This window comes from Camellia sinensis, chromosome 6, assembly GCF_055761805.1.
Source record: "Camellia sinensis isolate YWXY chromosome 6, ASM5576180v1, whole genome shotgun sequence".
Lineage (NCBI taxonomy): Eukaryota > Viridiplantae > Streptophyta > Magnoliopsida > Ericales > Theaceae > Camellia > Camellia sinensis.
In genome coordinates, this window is record NC_138966.1 from 76,794,948 (window position 1) to 76,818,328 (window position 23,381).

At 34.5% G+C, this 23,381-nt stretch overlaps 2 protein-coding genes across 8 annotated transcripts; both read right to left on the reverse strand.

Moving 5' to 3' along the window:
• Positions 1 to 15,982: 15,982 nt before the first annotated feature.
• LOC114310128 (protein MEI2-like 3) lies at positions 15,983 to 19,242 on the reverse strand. The gene is made up of 5 exons (XM_082874007.1): positions 19,184 to 19,242; positions 17,768 to 17,859; positions 17,525 to 17,617; positions 16,632 to 16,683; positions 15,983 to 16,226 (listed from the first exon to the last, which is right to left on the reverse strand). The coding sequence occupies exons 2-5, from the start codon at positions 17,853 to 17,855 to the stop codon at positions 16,211 to 16,213; spliced, it is 249 nt and encodes an 82-aa protein (XP_082730133.1). The 5' UTR covers positions 17,856 to 17,859; positions 19,184 to 19,242; the 3' UTR covers positions 15,983 to 16,210.
• A 21-nt stretch (positions 19,243 to 19,263) lies between these two features.
• On the reverse strand, positions 19,264 to 23,126 carry LOC114286104 (uncharacterized). Of its 7 annotated transcripts, none has more exons than XR_014332475.1 (6): positions 22,881 to 23,126; positions 22,515 to 22,774; positions 21,167 to 21,289; positions 20,151 to 20,181; positions 19,611 to 19,721; positions 19,264 to 19,455 (listed from the first exon to the last, which is right to left on the reverse strand). XR_014332475.1 is itself a non-coding variant. In XM_082874008.1 (5 exons), exons 2-5 carry the CDS (start codon positions 22,722 to 22,724, stop codon positions 19,666 to 19,668), a joined length of 420 nt encoding a protein of 139 aa, XP_082730134.1. In that variant the 5' UTR covers positions 22,725 to 22,774; positions 22,881 to 23,126; the 3' UTR covers positions 19,264 to 19,665. The 7 variants fall into 7 exon arrangements, 3 of the variants coding, with proteins under 3 accessions (XP_082730134.1, XP_082730135.1, XP_082730136.1); XR_014332476.1 differs by having other exon boundaries at positions 20,114 to 20,181; positions 22,881 to 23,125; XR_014332478.1 differs by having other exon boundaries at positions 19,264 to 19,721; positions 20,114 to 20,181; positions 22,515 to 22,800.
• Between the last annotated feature and the right edge of the window lie 255 nt (positions 23,127 to 23,381).

Below are 23,381 nucleotides of genomic sequence, written 5' to 3' on the forward strand. Positions count from 1 at the left end.
AGACCCAAGGCAAGGCAAGTTCGCAAGCGCAAATCTGTTCATCGCAGGCGCGGTCAGCCTTGGTCATAAGTGTGAGCACCCTTCACGGGTTGCAAAGCAAAGATACTGGGAGCATGAACTTTTGAACCTTCCCAATTGCGTGCGCTATTAAAACGATCACGGGCACCAAGGTTAAGGTCGTGGGCATGACCACGCATGCTAAGCAGCCTTTGCTAACATTTTTCACCATACTTTTGAGGCTTGTTTTTCCTCCATGATTTAAGGCACGTTTTCATTAGATAACCAGCCTTCATGTGCCCATACTTGCCCATGATTTTGACAATCCATACATGCTTTTACACATGCAAGCCCACAAAACTTTTGACTAAATTAAGCAAAACATCAGCACATTATCACCTTTAGCTTCTTCAATTGCCCATTCACTTTACTTTGTCTACCATGTGCCATGAACAAAATCAAAGCATGTTGTTGCTTTGATTTGCTTTGATTCACCGAGAAATCAAAAAAAAAAAATTATTTTTCAAATCAAATTATAAGACCAAGAAGATAATGAAAGATCATCAAATAAACAAAGTAACGAAATAATGAAAAACAAAAATACTTTGAATCAATAATCAAGATATTAAGTTTTGTCAAGAGAGGTATTGCCAAAACACAAACCATTAAATCCCTTAGGATAAAAATCTTAACAATTTCCCTATTTTCTTCTTCTTTCTTCCTCTTTCTTTCTTCTATTTTTTTGCCTAACATTCACTCTCTCTTTGTCTTTCTGTTTCTCCCTCTCATTTCTTTTTCCACCATTAATTTACATCTTAAAACTTCAATTTGAAGCACTTAGAGTGAGAAATAGAAAATTTATCGAAGATGAATGTTGTAGATTGTGTTGAGGGCTACGCAACTATAGTCTCCGATTTTCATTTTGACAAGTTTGGAATTTTTGGATTTCTTCTTTTCTTGCTTTGAGGTATGGATTTTCTTACTTATATTATGGTAACATATTATTTGTATTGTAGATGTATGGTATTATCTCTATAAGTATATATATACTAGTGTGTGCCCATGCTTGAAGGCACGGTGCAATTAATAATGAGATTAAAATTTAAATCAAAATTGGAGAGGGATGTATTCAGTGTTTTTTTTGTGTGTGTGAGTGTGTGTGTGTGTGTGTGTGTGTGTGTGTGTGTCATTTTCAAAGAGTAGGGAGTGAATTCACAAGAAGGAAAAAAATTCCTAAATGAAGACATGAAACTCAAATGAAACATCAATTTATTAGTAACCCAAATAAACTCCAAATTCAGAAAATTTATTAACTGATAGAAAAAGTTGTTTATAGAAACAGAGCATTAAGACAAAAGCTTTACCAGCACTTCAACTAAACCCTCAATTTTGCCAACAGCCCCACCCAAAAACTTCATAATAAAACAATCCAATTCCAACCCCTAAATAGAACATTTCACAGCACCAACACTTCAAACATTTCCAAAAAATAATAATAAAAAAAATCATGAATTTGAACAAAGAAAATCATACACATACAAATAAAATATACCTGAAAGAAGTCAGTGAACTTCATATCAAACTCAACAATTGAACATCAACATGCAAACATTTTTCTAAACATAGCTATTGCAGAAAATGTAAACATGCGAACTTCATACTCAATTACTCAATTACTCTTTTTTTTTTTACTCAGTTAGTCAATTACTCTTCAAACTCTTCTTCTTTTATTTTATTTTATTTTTTGCAGAAAATGTGAACATAGCTATTCCAGAAAAGAGAGCCAAAAAGAAATAAAGATAGAGAGAAAGGGAGAGAAATAGAAATCAAATTACCTAGTGGCCGTGTTGATTGAACCGTGGTGGCCACTTCCAGCGGTACAATGATGATGTGGTTATGGCTGGAACACACAAGTAGGCTTTAGAAAAGGAGAAAGGGAAATAGAGATAGAGAGTAAGGGAGAGAAAGAGAAATCAAATTACCTGGTTAACAGGGGTTAACAGTATGGATTCCAAAATATTAAAACAAAGAACTGAAGAAAAGAATCATCCTAGCTAACCCAAAAAAAAAAAAAAAATAATAACATGACACAGCCAACCAATGACACACCGGTAGAAACAATGTAACCCAATGTTTCTAATGTGGATCAATGACTTGCAACAAAATCACTCATTTAAATTCGCTTCAAAAAACCAATAGCTATGAAAAATCACATGACAATGCAGAATTGAATATAACTATTATGGTCAATTGAATTATGTCATTGAATGGCAAAGTGAGAATAGACATATGCATGCATTACTAAAGTAAACAAATGAATAGAAAAGTAAATAATAGTATAGATAGACCAATTGAGAATGCCGATAAATTATACAAACCTCCAAATAGAATTAAACTCAAAGGAAAATCAATAGCTATGAAAAATCATTTCTATGAACATATGAAGAAGCAAACCAAGTTGAAGGTAGTAAATAGCAATTAAGCATAATCACTGTTTCCACCTTCTATACTGAGTGACAATTTTTGAACATGAAAAAAATTGAAGGGTTATATTCCAAACCAATATCAAGGACTCATCTAGACATTCTGTCAGACAACTAAACTACAAAACCGAAAATTACTCCTTCAAGATGGAGAATTGGACAACAGAATTCAAACAACAAACAACGAGTTCGAAGAGCAGAGAAAGGGAAAAACACAATAGTGATCAAGAGCAGTGAGTTCGAAGTCTTACCTTGCGATAAATTTTATAATTTTGATGCTCATGTCTCCAAATTTCTTGAAATTTCAAACCAATATCAAGGACTCATCTAGATATACTGTCAGACACCTAAACTACAGAACCAAAAGTTACTCGTTTAAGCTGGAGAATTGGACAACAAAATTCAAACAACAAACGGCGAGTTCAAAGAGCCAAAAAAAAAAAAGAAGGAAAAACACAACAGCGATCAAGAGTAGCGAGTTCAAAATCTTACCTTTTGATAAATTTTATAATTTTGATGTTCATGTCTCCTAATTTTCTAAAATTCCAAACCAATATCAAGGACTTATCTAGACATTCTGTCAGACACCTAAACTACATAACCAAAAATTACTCCTTCAAGCTGGAGAATTGGACAACAAAATTTAAACAACAAACATAATTCAAACAACAAACAGCGAGTTCGAAGAGCGGAGAAAAGGAAAAACACAACAGTGATCAAGAGCAGCAAGTTCGAAGTCTTACCTTGTGAGTGCGAGTTCGAAGGGAGCCGAAGGAGGAACAACGTCGTGTTCAACCTAAAAATGCTAACCCAACCTAACCAAAAACAAAAAACAAACACAACCATGAGCAAAAAACAAAAATAGCCATCAATCGAGTTCAAAGGAGCGACCGAAAAAAATATTAAAATTATCGAAGAGAGCCGAACGAGGAGCAATGTCGTATTCAACCTAAAAATGCTAACCCAACACAGCCAAAAACAAAAATAGACATAACCATGAGCACAAAAAAAATAAAATAAATAGCCATCAGCCGAGTTTGAATGAAGGGAGAGAAACAACATAATCAACGATAGCGACTCGAAATTACCTTGCAAGTTTAAAAGGAGCAACGTTGGTACAATAGCGACCGAATACAAATCTTACCCCTTGCGAGTTGTAAATTGAAATCCAAAGGGTTGTAAGGGATATACGGGAAGGAGGAGGAGTGTGGGTGAGAAGAACAGAAAGTGGGTTTTGTTGGGTAGCTTTTTTTTGGTTCTGTTCAAGAAGAACAGAGAGTGAGAGAGAGAGATAGAGATGGAAGGTGGACGGGGCAAACATGGATAGGTCGACTCTATGAGAGAAATGTTTGGAGAGATAAAAAGAGATTTTTTGGTTCTGTTCAAGAAGAACAGAGAGTAAGAGAGAGATAGAGAGGGAAGGTGGTAGGGGGAGACGTGGGTAGAGGGCAGACGTGGGGGGGAAAGAGAGAGAGAGAGAGAGAGATGAGCACTTGGGCGGGAATGAAAGCATCATCTGAACCATTGATGTTTATTAGAATTGATCTGAGCCTTTGAAATCAAATCTACCTCTAATACAATTTACATATTTCGAAAACCCTTCTGTCTTATTATATAGATATATAATTTGCATATCTTGTTTGAAATGCTAGGGTTTGTTCAAATTTTAGAAATTATTTGAAATATACTTTGTAAATTGAATTTTATCAAATAATATGTTGATTATATGGATAAAAATAGGAAAAGCCCCAAATTTTTGAAAGCCCTAATTTATGAAATCTTGTTTAGTTGAAATTTTAAAGTACACTTACCATGTGTTGAAGTTGGAAAGTATTATTTCTCTTGTATCATTTCAAAAGGGAAATTTCATAAAAATTATAAGACTTTGAGAATTTTACTATGCATGTGGAAACTTATGATTTTATTAACAACTTGGAATAATTTGGAAAATAGTAAAGATTTATAATTGTGGTAATTGGTGGAGGATTACGTTGTTGTGGCAATTATAATTTGGAGAAATCAAAATTTACCTTTGGAGTATGAGAAATTGAATTGTTTTTGGAACTTAGGCCTCGGTTGGAAACTACATGTTTTAGCCAAAAAGTAAAAAAATTAATAAAAATTGTCACATCACTCTCTCTACTTTTCTGCACATCTTTTTGTAATAAGCCAAAAAGTTACTAAAATAACTTGTTCTCAAACAATGCCTTAATGTTGGTGATTGGTTTAGGTGAGTGAATTCAGCTAGTATATTTTGGTTAATTAAGCTAGTGAGAGTGTCCTCGATAAAAGACCAGAAACCCACTTGAGAGAAAATACCACATTCCTGCCGGTTAATACCCGATAAAGTGACGGTGTTATTTGGTGGTCCCTATCTTTTTAGATCATTGGCATATACTAACCATGTGATTACCACATTTGTAACATGGTATGATTTTGGAATTGAGAAATGTACTCTATGCATAAAATATTGACTTGGATTTTGGAAATTTTAAACTAACCCTTTATATCTTAAATTTGAAAATGTGATGATTTAATTAGAACATGGGCAATGATGAAATTTTCGAATCTATATTTATGTATCACACTCGCATCATGGTCATAGGAATATTTCATAGGTTTAAGAATTTCTCTACTAGATTTTGGTTCATCCCATTGTGGAAACAATTTTTCAAGTGTTGATGTTGGACTATGATTTTGAGTAGGCATGGATATGGCTGTGGGCAAAGGCTCTTGGTTGATAGGTTTTTGAGCCTTACTTGTTTGGCTGTGTGCCTTATTTGTAAAAGGGTTAAACCCTATTTAATTGATTCTAGCCCAAGGGGCATTTAAATATTTTGACTTATAATTGTTATATCTCATGTCATGCTTATAAAATCATATAATTGTCGAAGAATTAGTTTGCATGAGATAGATGTAATATTATTGAATGTTGCATTTCAAAGAGCGGATTTATAGGTTTTCTAATCTTTAATTATTTTGTTGTTCCATGATTAAACAATTACTCGCACGAGACTTCTAGCCATTTTCTTTATACTTCTTCACCTATTATTATGGTTTTGCTTTCATCCTCTTTGGGTTTTCGGATCTTGTAAATTCGGGGTGTGACATTGAATAAACCAAATATCACTGAATTTGGATTTTAAGAATACAATCATATATTTTCCATAAAATCAATCTTTGAAATCATATGGTTATAAACACAACCCAAATCAAGCAATATTCATGAAAAACATCCAAAATACTCGATTGATCACCCAAAAACACCTAACTTGCATTATTTAAAAGCAATGCACCGAACAATGAAAGAAGAGAAACTTACCCGAATTCTGCCACAAAGCAACAAGATGCAAATAGGAATAAAATAATGTACATATGATCAAAAAGAATTCAACTAAAATCCTAACCATATGGCCTATTATTTGCAACTATACATTCAACTAAAACATGCAAAATAAAGCGAAAACATGCAAATAAGCTAACCTACATGATGCTGCATGATTATAGCACCGTAACCATTACCAAACACTGAAAACATGCTTAAAAGGTATTAAAATTAACCAAAATTAGAGGACTTACTTGCAGGTTTGAATATCAAACCGAAGAGCAACAAAAAAAAAGGCGAGAAATCTTGCTTAAAAGCTTTCCTTAAGCTTTGGTTATGCTTTGGATGTTCCTTATTCAAACCCTAGGTCTACTTTAGGTTGTAGAGCTGCAATTAGGGTTTAGTATTTTAGGAATTGAGGCTAAGGTTTTGAGTTTCACTCTTCTAGCTCACTAAAAATTTCTTCTTTTTTTTTTTTTTTCACTCTAACTCTTAGTATCATCAAAGGAGAGAATGGAGTATATTTATGTGCATGGCGTGACTTGGGGGCTAAGAAAGGTCACCCTAGATGAAAAGGGAGAATGGAGAAAAGAGAGAGAAGTGAAGGCTGAGGAGAGAGAGAAAAGCTAAATAAATTGTTCGTCGAACTAGTGATCGATCGCCCTTGAAAAGCAATCCATTGCTCTCCATATGCGATCGATCTATCATCGGTTGCTACATTCTACTTTTTACACTAGATAAAATTCAAGTATGGAGATCAATAGGAGTGTAAAACTGGCCCACAGCCCGTAGGTGGCCTAAAGCCCACCTACGGCCCGGGGTGGGCCCGACCAGATTAGACCCAGTTAGGCCCAAGCTCGAGCCTAGCCTGAGGCCCTAGGCCTGGGCCTGGGCCATCATTTGGAAGCCCGGTCCTCCTAGGCCAGCTCATCGGTCCACGCAAGGCCTACTCAAGGCCCGGTCCGAGGCCCAGCTCTACCTGCCCAAGGCCTAGTGTCGTTTTTGGTACGAAAAAATAAAATTTTGGTGAAAAAAATAGAAAAAAATTTTAAAACAATGTTCAAGCCTTGCCCAAGCTTAGGCCTAGGCCCACCGGCCCAGCTCGAGGCCTGAATACCCCCTAGGCTTGGGCGTGGGCCTAATTTTTCTAACCCATGGGTCGACCCGGCCTGGTCCAAATTTTGGCAGGAGCCCGCGAGGCTCGACATGGGCCAGCCCAAGCCTGGGCCCGGGTGGGTCGGGTCAGGCCAAATGTACACCTCCTAGCGATCAATCACTCCCTATATGGCAATTGATCGCTCTGCCCAACAATCAACAATCTTTTCTGCACCAATCTGCACGAGCAGATAAGCTCGCCGCACGTGTTGTCATACCATCCCAAGTGTAACGCCCCCAAGTTGCTAACATCTTATAACTCTGATTAACACCTCAGTAATCCTCAATCCTCATTAATTATGAATCCTTAACAATTTAATAATCATATATGCATATTCAAGATCCTTATTTTTTAGATGTAAAGGTTCCATGACTTTTTTTTTTTTTATATTCTAAAAAAAACAATTTAGAGAATTGACCCATTTTTCAAATTATTTGGGAAACTAACACACTTTTTCAAATCACATTTTAAATATGCAATTTCAACTTGAAATCACATGTTCAAAATGCAATTTCAAGCCAACATAGATTACGACGCGCAGATGTAGCAAGTTGAAATCGCAGTTTGAAAATGTAATTTCAAGTTAACATGGCTTCTGTTGCATTGATGTGGCAAGTTGAAATTCCATTTTCAACATACAATTTCAACATAAACTCACATTTTGAAAATGTGATTTTAAGTTGTGCAATTACAAAACTCATTCTAAAAATGACATTTGAAATTGAAATTCAACAATTGACAAATTGAAAGTCCTTTCATTTCAACATTTTTTAACATACACAACCAAACTATTCATATTATTTTAATACATATAAATTTTTATTCAAGTCAAATCATCACTCCTTCTACGTTTCTTTTTTCTTTTTTCTTTTCCTTCCTATATGTTGAAGTGAATTTTGAGAAAAGATAAGGACTCCCTTAACATAATATAGTGAACGCTATAATTTTAATACAATTACATTGAGTGGTATCATACTTAATTTTCATCAATGATTTTTTTAGTTATATGGATGAAAAAAATAATATTGTCATACTTTTAAACAAAATTGTCTATTTTACGTTATTTATTTTGTGCTTACATAATATTTGTATTAGTTTTGATCCATTTAATTTTACTAAAAAGGAGATTAGCATAATTATATGAAAAATGTGAGACTTAATGTATTTATTTTTGAATTTCACATCGTTGGTGACAATTATGTCAATTGACAACTCTCTAAATCAGCTATCTATATAAAACTACAACTATGTCAATTGTAATGTTTATCATTTACTTCATTTTACTCATAAACATATAAGCGTTATAACAGATTTTTGCATTAAGAAATATGATACAATATACAACTTAACATAAGATTGATAACATTACATTGGAATCACTGTAGCAAGTCATAGGGGTAGCTAACAATTGAAATCACATGTTGAAAATGCAATTTCAAGTGAAGTTCCATTTTAAACCTGCGATTCCAATAAAATCATATTTACAATTGACAATTTCAATTTGCCAGGATAGTAGTCCATGTCATCATAAAATTACATTTTGAACATGCGATTTCAAGTTGAAATTGCATGTTGAAAATGCGATTTCAAAAAGTGGATTAGTTCTCCAAACAGTTTGAAAAGTGGGTCAATTCCCTAAATTATTATTTTTTTAAAATATTCAAAAAAAAAATCTTAAGGTTCCACGTGCCTTTATACTTTCAAAGCTTCTAAGACAATCATTTACAACATGTAACGAGTATTCAACGGAAATTAAAATACAAAATATTGCCCTTATGGGCTACACGTTCCGAGACATAAACCCGGTTACAGACAAATGATTTTCTAACCCATACAAAAATAGCCCTTGGCTTATCAAAATAAAACAACAATAGATAAGAGTTTCATGCTCCCAAAACAATTCTTCAGACCTCTACTTTAGCAAGATCACAACATCTTTTCCTGCAACAAATCCACTAGAGGTGAGCACAAAACCCAGTAGAGAATTCATAACAAAGTATATACATTTTATACAGTCTTATGAGATGGATGCACATGCCATGTCATGCTCAAAATAGTTTTTCTCTTTTGAAAATCTTATGCATAATGCTTATTCAAAAGTAGAGTCAATCCAATGATTCCCATATGTCAACAAGGGGTGGTAAATACGACTCGGGCAAATTTCCAAGGCTAATGTCTGGAAGTAGGCTTATCAGGCACTACCAAATCCTATCTTACCAGCTTCTAACAAGAGGGCTTAGGCATCCGCACACACATGTTTCTGGTCTTACTCCAAAGACACTTGTGCCAACTTAATTTTCAAACTACACCCCCTAACAGGATTTCCCACCATATGTACCTCAAAACGGTTCATTAGCAATATTTGTTCCACAACATTACCATTTCAAAAATGATCCTAACAATGCCAGTTCAAAAGAAAAACAATGAACATGAAATGAAATGCCAATGCAATAAATGTCTATATTAATGCCTTAGACTTTCTCAAATTTTCTTAATATTCTCTTATTTCATCCACACAATCTTCCATTGTGATCAAGTTCCACATCTCTACTCAATATATATATATATATATATACACACAATATATATTCCAAGAGGTAGATAAAAACACATTATCAAATATATTTCATTTCTCTTTAAATCAAAGAAATCTCAACATGAAAATCATCATTTCCAACCTTCATCTATTCAAGATAAGTATAACAACTTATTATTTACTATTTTGTCAATATCAATTTCTCTTTAACAAGGGATTTTAACAATACAGATAAATATAATAATTTTCTCATCATTTTTCCAAAATGGATCTCAATAATTCATGATTTCACAAAATCCCAACTTTTTCCCAAATTTCCAAATCTAGGTTTTCACAAAAGAAAAAAAAAATAGGGTTTCTCTTTTTGAAAGATTTTATGCAATTAAGAACCCCAACTATCACACAACTCATATTTTACATCGATACCACTTTTTCCTCAACCTTCTCAGGCCTAGGGTTTTCATAAAATTAGGATTTCCTCATTTAAAAAAAAATTTAAAAAAAATAATTGCTCATGAACTTCCAAAACACTCTTATAGTTCAAAGATTTTAAGAAAGATTTGAGAAAACTCTTCTTTAAGCAAAACACAACCCCATAAAAATCAAACCCTAACTCAACACACTCCAAACAACATCAAAATAACCATAGGCTTACAAAAAAGTATATATAACTCTAAGAAAAATCCTATAGTGATTCTGGTTTTAACCCAACCCTTGTTGTATTTCAGGCTCGAGTTTCATGATTCTATAATGTTGTTGTCGTCTCTTTTTCCTTATTCCTCATTGAAATTGAGTTTTGGAGTGTCATGGTTGTGTTTGGAATAGGTTGGTTGCTAGTTGGTTCAAATTGTTGTTGTCCAGATTTTGGCCTCTTCGCTCGAGCAAGGCTTCTTGCACTCGAGAAAGCTTTGTGAGCTCTCAGTACTTTTGTAGGCCTGCAAATATACTGGGAGGGTAGTGTTCTTCACTCGAGCAAGGACTCTTGTGCTCGAGCGACGGTCTTCTGTCTGTAAAACTTCTGGGAGTGTGTATTATGCGCTCGAGTGAAGTTTTTTGCACTTGAACGAGGTGACTTATTTGTGTCTCGGCACTCAAGCGACAACTCTTGCGCTCGAGCCAGCTGTGCTTCTATCAGTTTGCAAAAACACCTTTTTACATCACTTTTTGATATATCTTTTCTCAAAAACCCTAGACTGACCCTCTCTCTCTCTACAACACCACTTCTCTCTACAAATACACCTAGATTATGGATCTTTCTACCCTACTCTCTTTGATAAAAAGATAGAGCATTGCTAGAGCTCCATTTTGATCCAAATAAAGCTAGGTTTCGGCATTCTTGAAGTTTCTCCTTTGCTTCCTTGGTCTTCTAAGTTTGAGGTAGGGATCTTCTACACTTTTCTATGAGTTTTAACTCAAATATTTGTTGATATGTAAGAAACATTGGGATTTGAAGTGATTTTTGAAATAACCAAGGGTTTGGATTAAAATCAAAAGAGGGGTTTTGAATGTATATATTGGAAATGGATATGGGAGTAGATATGAGCTTTTGTTGTGTTAAAATGGTTGATTTTTGTGTTTGGGATGAGATTGGGAAAAAGGGGATTTTTGCCCTAAATTACCTTGAATAAGTATTTTGTATAAATAATGAAATTGGTATTGAGAATATGAAATTGGATGAATGTTTATGTAAATGGTGGAATTAGACGTGTATTATCTCGTACTTATGGAAAATTTGGATAATTTATCTATTGTAAAGATTGTATATATGTTTAGAAATATCTTTTGGGGGCTATCGGTGGATGATAGCCATGATTGTTGTAGCAATTGCATGAGGATTAGGTGAATTGAAACTAATATCTTGATTATTATCATTGAATATGATTATGATGTTTATACATTGCATATGTATGATATTTGGGAGGAGAAAATGGATGTACTCGATGTTTGGGAGGAGAAAGGGGATGGACTCCATAAATTAAGTTGGCCTGTGTATCTAGGGTGAAAGTCCCGAAAATCGCGCGTACACATGGGTGACGATTCCCGCGGACGAAATTTTCATAAAATGGCAAGTGGATGTATTGTATGATAATTATGTTGGTTGGAGACTTGTGAGGTGTATCCTCTGTTTGATCAATTAAATGAAGTAGGTATATCTAATGAACCAGGATAGAATGAATTGAGACGTAAGTTTGGTATAACATGGTTCAGAATAAGAGTTGTAAAATATTTTGTCATTGGACCTTGAACATGTGCATATTTCTTATATCTTTGTTAAGATTTATATATTATACTAGATTGTCTCAACTGGGCTTTGGCTCACCCTACTTGGGAAATCATTTTCAAGTGTTGATAGCATACCTCCGCTAAGGACCTAGCTTGGGAGGATTGTGGAGCTGAGAGCTCACTTTTGTTTATTTTGTATTTACTTTTGTACAAGCCTAGGGCTTTATTTGTATTGAGCTTCTGATTTGTTTTGTTGTAACCAAACATTGTCTTGGAAAGTTGTAAGCCCGTAGGGCATTTATTTCGTTGATCATCTAGTTTGGTGTCACATGCTATAGATTCAGGGTAGAGCGTATAAATGTGTAATGCATATGCCCCTTTTGTAAATTGACTCTGATTAATGAAAGCTTAATACTTTGTTTATGTCACGTTCTATTTGTCTTTACTGTTGGATTATTGTATTATTTTCGGGGCGTTACAAATCCCTACCTCAAGATTCGGAGAATGGAATGAGAAAAACCCCCAAAAGCAATGGTGTCAAAACCCGATCTCCACCGCACAAAAATTTAGCCCTTGGTGAGCTATCCAACTTTGATGAGGAACGTGGGTCAAAATTCCAATATATTTGGAGAAATCAAGGATTTACGGTGGTGGATGGGTGTTTGTAGAGAGAATTGAGAGGAAAATATGTTTTTGGAGAGAGAGAGAGAGAAAGAGAGACATAAGAGGAAATAAGATACACTCAACCCAAGGAGAAGAAAAATAAATAAAATTCAAACTCAACCTTTCCCACACGTGTACACCTTTCGTCGCATGTGCGGAGCGTGCCCTGCTGCACGTGCGACCTCCTACACATGTGGCTCTAGCCCCCGTACATGCAGTTTTGCTCCAGCAGCAAATTTTGCAAGATCAAGAAGGTGCTACCAACCGCGACTTCGATTATGCCACCGAAATAAGAAACCCAACTCCGGAAACAAAAATTGAGACACAATTTTGAGGAAGACTTTAAAAGTGATGAACTAAATGGCCGACGAGGCCTCGAAATAGTTTTCTAATATCCCACACAAGAAAATAAACATGATTAGAGGAGAATAAAACAATCCACGTACTCGGACATTATACCAAGCCTGATTTCTATAGAAAGGCTTCTACATTTATACTTTTGATCCTTATGCCCTATACTAGAATATTAAAGACGTTATACGCTAAATAGGAATTTACACTAATTTGATCACAATCGTCAAAACGCAACCTGTCATACCAGGGGTCTGAAATTGTATGGACGCATCCATACATGTGGGTTAAAATATTCGATGTCAACTCAAGGTTGTGGCACGTCCTCAACACCTAAAATTTATCAACAACGTAGGGTGAACATATAGTCTAGTAAAGAATTCTTTATGCCTACTAACATGTATCCACACAAGAATATGATCATGATGCTATATATAGATATAGGATGCTCAAATTCGTTTAATAAGAATGTTTACTTTCCAAATATCAAAAATTCTCAAAGTGTTTAGTCAGAAACCTCAAATCTCAATTCATTACATTGCATTTCAGTGAATCCTCTGAAGGGACATATATATGTCAGCGGCCATCACTAAGTACCATCTACACACCCATAGGACAAATAGGCACCTAATCCACGTTGGTTTTCAGTCTATCATCGTGGATTCTCTTGCCAACTTAATCTCATGCCTCTATACATTATTTGGATTCACCATAACCATTCAATTTAAAATAATGATTTTCAAACCCCAATGCAATACATGCAATTCTCATTTCCATCTAAGTGTGTTCAACAACACCTCTGTTCATCAACGGATTTTCATCTCATGAATTCAAGAATTCAATATACATCACATAAGTTTCAATTCATCCTATGATGATGATTTTTACAACGATGCCATTCTCTACTAATGGCTAACAATCAATCTTTACGATATCCAATAATTCCACAATTTAAAGGTATTCAACTTCAATTTCAAGTAAAGACAACATTTCCAATATTTGAACAATTTCACAAATTAAGGTTTCAAGAAAATTAAGAATTTTTTTCAATTAAAGCATCCTCATGCTATTCAACATTTGAAAAATAGGTTTTTATAGGAAGAATGTAGAGAAATACCCAATAAATTCCAAACCCTAATTCTATACAATGCATATTTCCAAAATATCTACCAAAGCAAAGAGTAAATGAGAAGACAAAGCAAAGAAAGTTGTAGAAGTAGATCCAATCAGACTAGCGGTCGATCACCATGAAAGAGAGATTGATCATTCTCAAATTTCAAAAGTTGCAATTGTTCTTTTGTCCATCACTAGTCTCTGCTTAAGGAGTGATTGTTTGAGCGATCGATCACTCGTCGATCGCAATCTACTACTGAACAAGCTTGAAAATGACCAGTCGAAACAATCGCTAGGCAGTCAATCGCATATCAATCGCTAGCTCTCGAAAATCAATCAAAACAAATGTAAGTATGGCGATCGATCGCTCCAATTGTAATCGATCGCTTTGCCCAAAAAAATTGGTTTCAAATCTCCTATTCAATGCCCTTTTTTTTTTTTCTTGTTATGCAGGGCATCCTGGGTCAGCTTTCATGTACCAGACCAAGTCTCCTATTCAATGCCACTAACACTAATATCAACTTTTCAACTCTCAAACATGATTTATTGTATCAATAACATCAAGCATGTATGATAACGATACATATGAGTGAATCAACATACAAGAATAAAGGGGTTGTGACACATCAAACAAATATGTGTAATTGGTTTTGAGGCAGGTCCCAAAGTGTTCCAAATATGAAGGAAGATACGTGGATAAATAGGTGGATAGATAAATGACACTTAGACCGATAAGTGACATGAACAAATAGACAAATAGGTAGGGGTAATATGGTCTTTTCAAATTATTTAATTGTTTTTTCCTTACAAAAATACTAGATCTTGGATCTATTGTCCCAAAAAAATTTAAATTAGACTTTGCGGGAAAAAAAAAAAAAAATCAACTTTTGCTAGAGAAAACCAAAAAATACCAAAATTTTCGTCATCAGCTAAAAAAATTAAATGTCACATCAATTTTTTTTTTATTCACGGAAAATAACTTTTTTAGTAACTTTTCAAACACATTTAAGTTCTTTTACTTCTAAAAAACCTAAAAATGTATGGGAAAAAAAAACAACTTAAACAGAGAAAAGTGGATATGGTAATTTGGAGAAAATGAATAGGGCTGAGGGGTCATGCTATGATAGCAAGTTATGACATTTGTGGAATTGATTGTCACAAATATCATAATTAGATCTCTTTATTCATAATTTAAACATATAAAAAATGAGTTATAACAAAAAAATCACATAAAATATAATTAAAGGCCTTTTCAATCTGAACTAAAATAATGCCATAATCATTATGTCAATGAGTCATAATTAACTCAATAACACAATAAATTATAATCAAATATCACAAAAGTAGTAACTAAGACATATACTACATATCCAAAAAGGAATATGTATCATAGAATTTTCCTAACTTTTAATTTTTAATCATGATAGCAATTAGCAGCAACACGAGGGTCACGTGGAAATTATAATATCACCTACACCATAAAGAGACAGAATCAAGGGGGCCATGAGGGAAAAAGTATAAAGATAATTCTTTACAAGAAACTCTCTTCTTTGAATTATTATCTATGTCGTTACATTTTACTTCTAATTTAAGAAATGTTTTATATTGCTGGCTTTTTGTCCATATTTTGTTTTACAGCCTATAATGAATATTAATGGTTGATTATCATAACGAATTAATTAATATAATTACACTGCTGGAAATGAGGGTTTTAGCGGCGTTTAGAAAACGCCGCTATAGGTCCAAAAAACGCCATAAAATCCTTTCGTGACGTTTAGCACCAAACGCCGAAGATGCGGCCGTCGCTATAACTTTGTGGCGCTTCAAAAACGTCGCTGTATGACTATAGGCGGCGTTTTTCTAAAAACGCCGCTAAAAGTTCTACTAAGAGTTCCGTGACGTCATCATGCTATTTAGCGACGTTTTTAAAACGCCGTCGTATCTCTTTTTTAAAAATCCTTTAGCTACGTTTTTAGAAACGCCGTAACAGCCTTTTTTATTTTTATTTTTAAATTGTGCTAATTTTATATGATTGAACCAAAAAATACTTATAAATAAAACTAAAAAATAGCACTAGTATGAAATAATAATTCCCATTCAAAATGCAACATTAATTCACTTTTCCATTCAATTTAATATCTAATCACCATAAAGCACAAAATAACATATCCAAAAATCATGTTTTAGCAAAGACATTAGTAGAGAAAAGTGTTGAGCTATAATGATGGATCCAACTATACAAGAGATGGCAAATTACTACCAAGAAAATTATCCCCAACTCAAAAATATATTCCTGCTTATAACATAAATTTCAAGCTTGGATGAGTTAAATTCAAATTGATGAGAGAGTTCATTGTTAATCTTCACTGGTCTACACGCCTGCATCAGAACATATACTGAAATCAGATTTACCAAAACAAAACAATAACAAGGTTATCTTATTTAAATGCTTCAATCCTTTATTAAATAGCCAATGCTGTAAAATAACTAGCATGTCCCTGCCATTGAGTATATTCAAGGGCTAGATCCCCATCAGCCACAATTTAATTTATTTGTCCCTCAATAAAAGTGGCATGTGCATGATTGAGTGTCTAGTCCACTATTTGTACTGAGACTTCAAAAGAAAGGGCATGAAATAAGAAGTTGAGTTTGAAACTCAAGAAAACCAGTACGATATTCTAAATTTACATAAATAATAAATTCATCTTTTGGTCATTTAAACTTCACTAATCTAATTTCATTTAATAGAGAACATGAGAAAGAAAAAAATAAGTTTGCCCTTACCAGCACCCCACCCAGTCTTGATGCCAATGGTTTCTTGATAATTCCCAATGAACTGCAAGAAATGCACTTAAGTGAGCAAAATACCATATATAGCTCAATATAATTACAGCTATGTTGTTGAGAAATTAAACCATATATTGCTTATAATGTAGGACTTTGGCAAGCTAAGAGACCAAGACACATAAGCAGCTGATAATGCAAAGACAATCAATGAAGTATGTAATATGAAAAATCTTTCATTATTGGCAGAATCTTACATTAATGTCTCATATCCATCACATGCCTCACCAACTCATCTACTTTATGCCATTTGATTGGTGAGCAGCAAGAATTCTTCCATGGACCAGTATAATAGTTAGTCCTAATGGGGAGGCTCTGGACCACTTTGCAATCTGCATATTGAAGCATCAAAGTGATCACAGAGCTTGTGCAATCTGCACTCAGAAATAGAGTGATCACAGGCTCTGGACCAGTACTTCACATCTCTCTTTTCTACATGTTATCTATTCTTTTATTTGTTGAATTGACTCACTATTAAACATTAAGCAAACATCATGTCTTAATAGATCTAAAACCTAAACTCTAAACCAAACAGAGTCAGCAGTACTATAAACCTAACCGCATAGGATAACAACTCACGTCCAATACCATGATCCTTCTCCGCCTATGTTTCTCTCTATATCGCTCTCTCTCCCAACTGTGAACTTCCCCTGCTCTCTCTCTCTCTCTCTCTCTCTCACACAAATGTAGTATATACATGTGCTATCAAATACCACCTATAATGACATATACCACCTTTATTGGGCCTAGCTTCTCTCTGATTCTTAATTGGCTTAGAAAGGTACTGTTGGGTATATTGGATCAATTTTTGGACTATGTTTGATAATTATTACCAATTGTAGGGCTCATAGAACTGAAACCAGGGGAATGGCTAAGAGTTTGCAGAGGATTATGCTCTATAGGGCTGCCAAACTGAGGCCAGCTACCTGCCAGGAATGTGGGTAGCAACTCAGTTTTTAAGTCAAAAAGCAGATAAATAAACTAGAAAAAGGATCAAGAAATTATAACTCAAACGAGAAGACACTAACACTCTCACAAACTGAAAAATAAGGGAAATTAATCCCAGAAGGCATTACCTGGAGGGGAGTTGGTTATTGATGAACTCAATTGATGCCTGAAACTTCGAGATTCATCTTGTTCAAGGTCTTGGTTCAGATGCAACATAAGGCTAAAGGTAAAATATGTAACAAGGCAACATTTGTATCAGTTAAACTATTTGACAGACAGACAGAGATCCACTTAACAGATTCTACAAATCAAACACAAAAATGGCTCAAGTTTGACAATAAATAACAAAAAGTAAAACAAAACATGATGTTTGGCAGGGAACAACACAGATACACATAATTAATACTTCTATGACTATAGGGGATTTCTAAAAGGCATATGTATATAGAGAGCCAATGGTAGAGTAATTAAAAACCGGGAAAGCATGGAAGATGGGGCATTAAATTTTGTTATTCTGTCATTAAATGGATCTCATCAACTGAGCACGATGCAAACATATAACAGTAGCAAATAACTTCGCCACTAATATCATGTTATCTGGAGCTTTGGGAGAAATATTAAATCATAAAAGAAGATGAAACATCTCCTAATACAAGCATTAGAATTTGTTAGTCAAAGTAAGAAAGTTATTATCATAGACAACTCAACAACAATTTCCAGCCCTGTACTGAATGAGCTGAAATACTTTTTACTCTAACCAAACATTATCCTTTGAGTCAGCCCCTCATTATCTAGAACCCTGCAACCCTCCCACTTTATCGTTGGTCTTTTCTAACATAATCAACCCATCTAATCAGGCACATAAGAATGGAGAAGGGAAGGGGAAGGAGAAGGGAAAAAGAGAGACATAGAGCTCAATCACTGTTTTATAGTGCAAGTACACATCCGAAGTATATAAGCCAAAAGGGTGGCAGACATGGGTGGGTTTTGACCTGATGGTGTTGGGAACCTCATTAACCAAATTCTGCACTAGGATTGGCCTACATATTTCATACTGGTAATACAAGAAGTTTGCACTGCCTACTCTTTTAGCCTCGAAATTCGCTTGGTCACTGTTTAACCTGTACTTGGGCATATAATGTTTTTAAGCCAAACATGATCTTGCTTTGGGGTGTAACCTGGACAAATTGAACCCGAGCAACCCGAAAACTGGGCAACATTTTTTTGATTTCGAAATAATACTACTTACATCAGGGTAAAGAGCCGGTCCTTCAAAGTGGCTATCAATATATTTTAGCAAATCAAGACTCTCTCCTCGAATTTCATTATTGTGCTCCAGTGATGGCACCTACTAATTTTGAAAAGGAAAAAAGAAAAGAACCTGCAAATATCATAATCCATGAAACAAGAGGGCTCTCAACAGATTTTGTGATTTTTTCCTCTTTTGATAGATATAAATTTCTACAATTTTAAGAAGAGAGTGAGGAACACAGAAATTACCAAACAGTATTTTCCGAACAATTAATTATGGTTGAGAATGTAACCTTATTTGGTGGGTAGACTTTTTCCTTGTACCAATCTGGCCTATTTTGAAGATCAATAAGAACTATTATTTGGTGAGTATGAATCCAGCCAACAACCTTAAAAAACAATTTAGTTTTCTTTATCCATGCTATCTCTAAGTTCTAGTATTAAAAAATTAAAAATTTTAAAAATAAATTAAAAAAATAGGAGGAATAAACATGATGGTACTAGGATTCTAGGGCATTTAACATTAAATAAACCAATGCTAACTCATTTGTTGCTTAGAGTCAACCTGTGAAATACAAGCAAAAAACACAATTAAACACCTGTTTTAACAAGATTTTAGCTTCCAAAAAGTAAATTTTATTTCTTCTCTCCCACACACCTGGAGAGGGGTTTTGGGGAAGGAAGAAAGATAAGGAAAGAAAAGGACAGTAGAATAATTACCTAGATAGATAGAATAGACACTAGAATAATTGATTAGTGTGTGTACACCTAGCATTCATATTGCTTTTCTATTTTGTGCACGAGACTTCAAGCAGTTATATTGTCCAGCCCCTGAAACCACCCAAACATAAAGTTTAATAAAAATAAATTTATCATATAGTATTGATTAGTGTGTGTTTATCAAGTGTATGCAAATTTAAAATATGGTCTTACAAAGTCTATGTTAACTGCGCATGCTTGTAAAAAATTATATCTTAATACTTAGATTATCAGCATTGAAAAAACTATTGTACGGGGAACAATTTCATATTTCACTACTTGATAAAGAACTGGCCAACCTCATTACACATTGTTTTGATTGTGGGTTAAAAGGAACAGAAAAGAAACGTTGTCCAACTGAAAATAAATAACATCCAGATCCCAATTGCCCCCCCCCCCAAAAAAAAAAAACAAAATAGCAGCAGCAGCAGAAAATATCTAGCACTTCCAGTACATCAACTCACCACAATTCTTAATCCAAATTAGTAATTTCCAGCTCACCTTGAGCACTTCCAGGAGCTTTAATAGGTATCTGTATATCACAAGGAAATCAATCATGCATGTTTTGTAAGTTTGTTACTTAAAATTTAGAAAATGTGCACATTTGGTGGCTCTTGTGAGGATACACCATTCTGGGATAATATAAGCTTCATGAGTGTAATATTTCCCTTGAAAAATAACTAAACATGAAGCTAAGACCTTTTTTTCTCTATTTTTTTAAATTATGTTTTTTCTTCAGCCCAAAATAGATCATTTCCAATGTCATTTCTCTATTTTTAATGATAAATAAGGGTTGTCATAGAAGACATCAACGGCAATACTTTTTCCTTTTACAGATACCCCAATATCATATGACATATCAAGCATCGTACTTTTCCCATACTTTGTGCCAAGCCATTTCCTCCTTTTTTCTTTTTATTTATAGAACCCTTTTCCCTTCATATTTATTTTCCTTCTCTTTCATTTTTCTTTTTGTAAGTCAAACAAAACCCTTTCCCCAATTCCTTATACTTATTTACAAAATGAATAGCAAAGTGCGGCCAGATGAGAAAAGGTTGGGATGGCTTTCAGACCAACCTCTGTCAGTCTAGATTCTAGAGTTTGGATTTTCAGGTCAGGGTATTTTCAGAAGTAGGGTGTGGATGGTAGATTGTGTAAACTGATTGTTGGAGCCATTCAGGAAGTATGGTAGGCTCTGAGATGGAGTTGAACCACCAGAGGTCTGGAAATGAAGAAATGAAGCCTAAGGGTTTGAGGGAGGTGGTTGCTTGCTTGCCTGCTTTGAAACAAAGGAGGTGAACTACTATATATAGATAGAGGGGCTAGGCCATAAAGACTAGCTCAACACATGCCCAAATGGGTACAAGAGACAGGTAGTAGCCTCTGCCCAGCAAATGGGTACAACATTAGTAAAGTGAATCGAAGAGGAAGATAAATCTGGACAGAACAAAGAAAAAGAGGAAGAAAAGAAAAAAATCTGGACAGAACAAAAAATGAATGTTGTTCCATGCAATCACCTCATTGTCCATGCGTTTGAAGCTTCTCTCCATCACGATCTTCCACTCCTCCGTACTCGAATCCTTATTCTCTATCTCTTCCTTTACAAGTTCATGTAACCGATCTCTACACTTCATCACCACCTACAAAGAAATCAAACACCGATTAACACTTGTTAATGAAAAACAAAATAAAAACGACTTGCTTGAAACCTTGTTAATCAGCAGATTTAACAAAATGCGAGAGAGATCAGATCAGATTGAGTTCAGATTTTGATCAGATTAGATTGACTTCCTTTTTTATTAACGGAAAAATAGAATGTGACAAGTGCACATGATTGTTACACCATTATTTTCCATCAACATATTAACGGTGAAGTCACATTGTAAATTGATCAAAAATACAAGGATAGACTATTATAATTGAAAAGTCCAGAGATAAAGTGAACTCAAGTATAAATAGCACTGCTACAAAAAGTTACTTATAAATATAGCAAAAATTATGAGTCCAGAAATTTGTCTGTCTCTGATTTTGCATCAACATTTTCTTCTTCTTCCAAGTGCTTCAAAAATTCAAATTGAAGAGACTTCACATGTTCACCACAACAACCATCAATGAGCTTATCAACTTCCATTTCATTTGAACTTTGACACATGCTATTTAAAGAATAACTTGAAATAGAGTCTAACATTTCATAATTCACATACATACGGCTCATAATTTCTCTTATTCTCTACACTAAATCATTTACCTTGTTAGTAGGCTAAATCATTTAACATGAAGCAGAATCTATCACTCTTGGACCAATAATTCAAAATTTGTTCAATTGCACAAGCTTCATGAAAAGAGGATTTTGAAATCACATACAAAACCATGGTAATATAAAGACACGTCAATATTAAAAAAAGAAAAAATATATATATATGCATATATAGGTTTGATTCTCAAGTTGATTAGGTTTAAATCAGGTCTAAATTAAGAAACAACTCAATCCTATCAATTTGACAAATTGAAGATCCGGAACCAAACCAATGGACTAAAAAAACCAAATCAAGCTAACCCAAAGAGACCGGTTTAATTCGATTCTTCGATTCTTCAGTTCTCAGGCTATTTTGAATACCCCTAATAGAAACTAAACAATCAACCCTTTAAAATGTCAATAGAGAAGGCCCAAGCAAAACCAACAAGAAACAACATAGCCAATATCTAACAACAATCCTAACCACAAGTCTAATAACATGACCGAATATGCTGCAGGTTATATAGAAAATCATTGACAGAATACAAAACTCCCTTGAGGTTAAGCTTCACCCTGTTGGCAATTTTTATTTATTTATTTTTGAGCAGCAAAATTGCCATGGGGATTACTTTCCAAATTTGTTTTTCTATCTTTCTGAAAGAAACCCCATCCCACCAATGCAACAACTCTATCACCGGACCCGGCGTGACCCATTGGATTCCCCACCAATTAAAATATTCGACCAAACACACCAACTCAACGGGTAGAGCAACAGAACATGGTCCATTTTTCCTCAACCCAATTGTTACAGAACACACAAAAGGTACTAATACTTCCATTAAGGATGCCAATTCGCTTCAAAATCTGAACCCAAGTATAAATAGCACTGCTGCAAAATCAGAGACAGACAAATTTCTGGACTCATAATCGAGAAAATGAGCACTCGGTCTTTGCTATATTTATAAATCATAAAAATGAAAGAATCATGGACATACCACAGCTTTTTAATTCCAAAATGAATTTCTTCACAAAAGACTCCAATAAAAGCCTCCCCAAGGATCTGAAAATATTTGGTAGATGACCTAGAGAAATAATCTTTATGTCAATGATCTGTAGTAGCAGCAAAAGCTCCTTCTTCCGGTCACTTTCACACAAGGCCAGCAAATCCTGATTAAACTTGTTTGTAATTTCAATAACCAAATCGAGAGAGACGGGAAGGAAGAGCATGAGAGAGAGAGACAGAAATCAATACAGTTTTGCTCCAGCAGCAAATTTTGCAAGATCAAGAAGGTGCTACCAACCGCGACTTCGATTATGCCACCGAAATAAGAAACCCAACTCCGGAAACAAAAATTGAGACACAATTTTGAGGAAGACTTTAAAAGTGATGAACTAAATGGCCGACGAGGCCTCGAAATAGTTTTCTAATATCCCACACAAGAAAATAAACATGATTAGAGGAGAATAAAACAATCCACGTACTCGGACATTATACC